Raw genomic sequence first — 6,789 nt, forward strand, 5'->3', positions numbered from 1 at the left:
TCCATGACGAATTATGATGAACGATGAGTGGACATGTGACTGATTGGATGAATAATTGGACAGTGTAATAAAATTAATAACAAATGCACTCGTGCTGGCACTCTTTACCCAATTTCGATGATGCCATCGCCATCGGCTTGGGCATCATCAAAATGTTGGTATACAGAGCCAACCCTTGTGCAGGCACTAAATTATGATATTGCCCTCACTGGGTTGTCATCACCCTAATTATGATAAAACAAACTGAGATATACCTAATATCGGGTAATATTCGGAAACGTTATAGTCGTGGCAAGCATAGATGTATTGTCTCTCGGTGACCGTCGTATCGTTGAGTAACAGAACCCGCTTATATCTTGCTTTTCAGAGGAAAGTGGTGATCTTTATCAGTTTGGTCTCTAAGATCAGCTCTGTCGACTTTGAAGTCATTCATGACAGCGTACTCTATTTTACCAGTAATGGCCATCTCAGTTAATATCTTTCCAAACAAACAACTGAATCTGTGAAAATGTCAAATATGAAATATGAAATAGATTATATATATAATTTTGGAGCATATGAATACAACAATAACGACATCATTGTGAAAACTTTCACTTAAATACCCATACACATATACTTGATTAGTTTCGTCCTCCCTAGCTTGCTCATTCTGCCTTTGAGAAGGCGTGTTCAGGGGCCTTGGTCGATGTTGTCAAGACAACTATTCAGTATGGACTTGGGCTTGGGAATGAATAAAAGTGCGAAATTTTAATATGTAATATATATTAACTTTGATATATTATAGATTTTAGTCAAAGTCATTTAATTGACTACTTTAAATTATTAGACATGGAATTTTGAAAATGCCTTTCCATGGCCACAGCTAGCTTGTGTACCATGAAATGAACATTGTTACTCTAAGCTCCCTCCTGGTAGTAAACAATATAACGCTGTTGACCAAACGTTAATCTAATGATACTCCTACTTCTATTGTATCAGCGATATTTGTGGTATTATCTGTGACTCAAAGCAGTACACAATTTGATTACAAGTATTCTTTCATCATTACCAGTTAATCTATGATCAGTTCAATGCAAAGTCTCTCTTTGTACTTACTTATATGCATGACCAGCACCGACAAATAGCATTATTTGTGGATAACCTTTCTTTTCCAAAGAATCAGCGATGAATCCAAAGTCCGGGGTGTTTGTATACAGACAAGTCTTTGTATATAGTATTGGTCCTACAGCCTACATTTGGAAATCAAGGCATCAAAGCATACTGTTACCATGGTAATCGGTGTGGTAGTAGTTCTTATTACTCTAAGGTTTGATTATGACAGCCTATTTAAAGTAGCACCACCTCCACCCCACTATGTCACTTCAGAGTTAACACTTATAAGAGGACGTGGTTTCACCGGCCTTCTTACCATCAGTAGCTTAATCATTTTTAAGTCCCGCCATAGAGAATGTCTTTTTCTTGAGCAAGGGCCGACAAATAGGATTGAGAGTCCACAAAACAAAAAAGACACACACACACACACACACACACACACACACACACACACACACACACACACACACATAATTACAGAAAAGTATACGCAACCTGTGGAATGAATTTTTTCAAAAAGTCAAGGCATATTTTCTCTTTAACTGGGTCTGGCTGATACGTTCTTGTGTCCGTGGAGACGATACGTGTGCAATCATGGATAGCGACTTTCACACCTGTGTTACCATGAATTGGATGACCGTAAAATAAATGATCACCGCTAAAGAGATCCCATACAGGAAAGCTGTAAGAATCGTTGTAAAAATTATATCAGCTTATACATATCAACACAAGACTTGGTAGTGGACGATCATTTTGCTATGGGTTTATGAACCATTTACAAGTTACAAGTTTTCGTTATCTTTATTGATTAGACGCTATTTTCCCTTAGATCGGAACTTTGCAAGCCTTAAAGTTTTATTTCTGGCTGGCATTTCTATTGTCGAGGAATTGACTAGATTTGTGTGAAATACGATCGAGCGAGAAAGAGAGAGGAAGTGATATAAATACAGAAAGAGACCACAAAACCATACCATATTTTCACCATATTGATAGACTACAACGTTCTTCCTCGAAATACTACCCTATAAACTGTAGGTGGCGCTGTTAAATTGTCATGGACTGAGTTTGAAAGATGTGATTGGTCACTCTTCAGAGATCACATGATCAGTCAATTTTTTGGTCCGAGGCTACTTAAATATGCAATCAAGCAAGTAATGATCATTATCCACGTCAAAGTTGGCGCACTCAACGTTCAAAGCTGAGAATATTGTAAGTTGAAGTAGATTATATATCATACACGTGCGCCGAACAAAAATTGTTCGTACCACAATCTCAACTAATTCTCCAAAATAGGCATTCAGTTAATCTTTTAACTTATTTAACTTACTTCGTCTTCGTGAAGTCCTTTAAATGAGGTGTAGCCACGTAGGTAACTTGTTCTTGACTGACACTGAGAGGCAGCTGGAAACCAAGTGATTTGATCACTGTATTGGTCCAAGCGCCGGCAGAAATAATGAGACGACGACAACGGAACAGACCCTGACTTGTGTGAACCTGTTAATTACAAAATATAACAAAACTGTAAAATACTCTTTTCCTTTTAGCGATGCAAACCTGTTTCCGCAAAACTTATACAGTCAAAATTTCGATCATTAAATTTGTGTTTCCAGACTTCTATTATACTATAAAAAACATATAGCTCTGACAAACAGTGGGAGTGCTGTCAAACGTTTTCTGTACGTCCGTACAAAACGATTAATAAGTGACACACACACGCAGACATGGATGGATATTTAAGTACAAAACGATTAATAAGTGACACACACACGCAGACATGGATGGATATTTAAGTACAAAACGATTAATAATTACACACGCAGACATGGATGGATATTTAAGTACAAAACGATTAATAAGTGACACACGCAGACATGGATGGATATTTAAGTACAAAACGATTAATAATTACACACGCAGACATGGATGGATATTTAAGTACAAAACGATTAATAAGTGACACACACACGCAGACATGGATGGATATTTAAGTACAAAACGATTAATAAGTGACACACGCAGACATGGATGGATATTTAAGTACAAAACGATTAATAATTACACACGCAGACATGGATGGATATTTAAGTACAAAACGATTAATAATTACACACGCAGACATGGATGGATATTTAAGTACAAAACGATTAATAATTACACACGCAGACATGGATGGATATTTAAGTACAAAACAATTAATAATTACACACACACACGCAGACATGGATGGATATTTAAGTACAAAACGATTAATAATTACACACGCAGATATGGATGGATATTTAAGTACAAAACGATTAATAATTACACACACGCAGACATGGATGGATATTTAAGTACAAAACGATTAATAATTACACACGCAGACATGGATGGATATTTAAGTACAAAACGATTAATAATTACACACGCAGACATGGATGGATATTTAAGTACAAAACGATTAATAATTACACACGCAGACATGGATGGATATTTAAGTACAAAACGATTAATAATTACACATGCAGATATGGATGGATATTTAAGTACAAAACGATTAATAATTACACACACACGCAGACATGGATGGATATTTAAGTACAAAACGATTAATAATTACACACACACGCAGACATGGATGGATATTTAAGTACAAAACGATTAATAATTACACACACACGCAGACATGGATGGATATTTAAGTACAAAACGATTAATAATTACACACACACGCAGACATGGATGGATATTTAAGTACAAAACGATTAATAATTACACACACACGCAGACATGGATGGATATTTAAGTACAAAACGATTAATAATTACACATGCAGATATGAATAGATATTTAAGTAGTTGTACATATTTTGTAAAGTAAATTTGTAAATTATTCTAACCTGAAAAGAAACAAACAAACATCACTGTGAACGATTGAAAAAAAATGATGATCATGTGATGCAGATGGGTTTTTACGATAATTTTGTGACAAACGAACGGACATTTACTTACCAAAACATGTACGTTATCTTCATCTTTTTCTAATTTCAAAACTGGACAGTTTTCCAATATAGTAGCACCGTGTTTTCTGGCTAACTGTCTTTGAACACCGTTGGCCATAGCAGCATCAACAAAACCCATGTCTTTAACATACAGACCAGCCATTCCTGGTCTTGTCTGGAATTGGTGAAATCGTTCGTGTATTTGTACACCCTCCATTCGTGCATGCCTGTAAAACGAGTAAATATTGAGTGAAATCATATATATGATACATTGTAAAGTAACGTAATACTGTATGTAGGATGGAAGATTAGCACAGACAACTTGCAGTATTCAAAGGATGTCTCATAGAAGTGGTTTTAAAAAAGGGAATCTGCAACGATTTTCACAATCGACCGATGGCCAAGGGGTGAATGTTGAGTCGTTACTGATTTATAACAAGCTTTCATTGACGATACATTTAAAGTTTGTAGCTGTATTTCCGTCATTGCCAGAAAACAATGAAATCAATATGCAATAATCGATACTAGAGTGAGTGTACTTTTACTGTCTGAACACAAATAATATCCTAAGAACAAAAAAATTAATATGACTGATAGAACTCAAAAATAATTTTCTCAACTATGTTTGGTATTTGTTTGGAGGGGTTGCAAACACACTATACTTGAACGTTTAGCTGAAGTGTGAAGAAAATGATATAATAATGTATTTCTGTACTTCCGCCTATGTATAATTATAACATAAAAGATACATTTACACCGACAGACAAATCAAAGAAGTGGTTCTGCATTTTCTTACGGAATATTCAGTCTCTTCAGATCATTTGTGTTCTTCTCAATGAATAACCGTGATGCAGAGTCAGGTGTGGAAAGCTGTAGGCCACCACATTTGTAAAGTAATTGTATACCGGATTCTTCTTCCACTTCTTCAAACGCAGTGTAGGAGTCTCGACACAAAGTGGTAAATCTCTCATCACCGTAATATGAAACCCGCCTATCAGACCAAATATGTAACACAAAACAATTAATATTGGTACATTCACTAGATATATATGTATTATTTTATATGTTATATATGCGACCGAAATATGTATGTATGTATGTATGTATGTATGTATGTATGTATGTATGTATGTATGTATGTATGTATGTATGTATGTGTGTGTGTGTGTGTGTGTGTGTGTGTGTGTGTATGTATGTATGTATGTATGTATGTATGTATGTATGTATGTATGTATGTATGTATGTATGTATGTATGTACATGTATACCCTCTATAACACTTCTAGGACAACTTGATGTAAAAATAGACATCTTTTAAATAACCCTTGAAATTCAAATCTGTTTCTAGTATATTATCTTACTGTTTATTAGGGTTTAAATATTTGCGAAAACAACACCAACACTAAACATAAACATCATGATATTACTTCACCCAAACACAAACTAACCAAGTTAACCCTTAGTTCATAATAACAGTCATGACATTTTCCGATCGTCAGTTATCCGACTTTTTTGAGGAAGGGCGGGGCGGGCTTACATTGTTCGCGAATGGTCTTGAGAGCCACCATGCTCATGGCCCAATCTGAACTGTTCTAGTCCGAGGACGTCTGAAACCAAATAGAGACAATTCGTGATATAGGTGTTAAGTACAATAAAGTCAATATTGGGCTATGGAGTGGGGCAACAGGCTAGGGGAAACGGGCCGGGGACAACGGGCCAAGGAGCGGGACAAAAGGCAACGGGCCTGCTTCCTGGTCTATGGTTGACTATACAATCCACATTTATTATAGTATAGTATAGTATAGTATAGTATAGTATAGTATAGTATAGTATAGTATAGTATAGTATAGTATAGGATAGGATAGGATAGGATAGGATAGGATGCTATACTATACTATACTATCACAGACAAGTAAGAAGGTATTATAGTATACTATACTATACACACTACACTACACTACACTACACTACACTATACTATACTATATTATACTATACTATGAGTGCAAGCCTTCACCTGACCTTCACCGAGATCAGTAGATTCGCTACCGTGCTATTTCTTTTCATTAATTGTATCAGACGTTTGTATGAAGTCAGAAAGCGTATTATGGAGATTGACAATCACTGGAGTGTTATTGTGTTATGGTAGTTTGTCGAAAGAGACATTTAGATTTGAATTTAAAATTACTATCGGTATTACGACTTACCTTTACCCACTCGCTTTGAAAGCCAATAGACGGTGGCACTTCCAATCCCACCACAACCTACCACAATATATTCGTAGTACTGTGCTCCACTACCAGCCATGATTTACGTCCACAGTTATACTATTTACACCACACAAAATCCATATCTGCGCAGGCGTACATTGTCCTGACTTCACCTTGAAGTAGAGTAATAATAGTCAACCAATCAGTCCTGACCTTAGACAAGTTGCCTGTGCTTTACACACACAAAGGATATATGACTGTAAGCCTTCACCTGGCCTTCACCGAGAAGTTCGTCGTAGAGGGATAGTGATCCTACACTGTAATATATTTAGGGGTAAACCAATTGATTTCAGGGGAAGTGGGGCAGGAGGAATTGGACCCAACATTTTTTTTTCGGCCACCACCACAACAACAATTATTTCCGATTGCAATTCTTTTCTGCCCAGTAGAGGTACAGCAAATTTCTTGTTTCTTTCAAAAAAAATGTATGCTTTAAATTTTGACA

The 6,789-nt window shown here is 36.0% G+C and overlaps 1 protein-coding gene across 1 annotated transcript; it reads right to left on the bottom strand.

Annotated features, from left to right (window-relative positions):
- Positions 1–349: 349 nt before the first annotated feature.
- Positions 350–6,501, bottom strand: LOC144446587 (monomeric sarcosine oxidase-like). Its single transcript, XM_078136391.1, has 8 exons — positions 6,282–6,501; positions 5,612–5,681; positions 4,872–5,066; positions 4,086–4,302; positions 2,423–2,589; positions 1,591–1,777; positions 1,099–1,232; positions 350–500 (listed from the first exon to the last, which is right to left on the bottom strand). The coding sequence occupies exons 1-8, from the start codon at positions 6,379–6,381 to the stop codon at positions 350–352; spliced, it is 1,221 nt and encodes a 406-aa protein (XP_077992517.1). The 5' UTR covers positions 6,382–6,501.
- Between the last annotated feature and the right edge of the window lie 288 nt (positions 6,502–6,789).

This window comes from Glandiceps talaboti, chromosome 2 (genome assembly GCF_964340395.1).
Source record: "Glandiceps talaboti chromosome 2, keGlaTala1.1, whole genome shotgun sequence".
NCBI lineage: Eukaryota > Metazoa > Hemichordata > Enteropneusta > Spengelidae > Glandiceps > Glandiceps talaboti.

Excerpts from the sequence above, each read along its gene's own strand:
- LOC144446587 (XM_078136391.1), bottom strand. The coding sequence starts at position 6,381 with ATGGCTGGTAGTGGAGCACAGTACTACGAATATATTGTGGTAGGTTGT. Across the intron at positions 1,233-1,590 it reads TGAAAAAATTCATTCCACAG|GCTGTAGGACCAATACTATA; the intron begins GTTGCGTATACT and ends TTCCAAATGTAG. Across the intron at positions 501-1,098 it reads GGTGCTGGTCATGCATATAA|ATTCAGTTGTTTGTTTGGAA; the intron begins GTAAGTACAAAG and ends ACATTTTCACAG.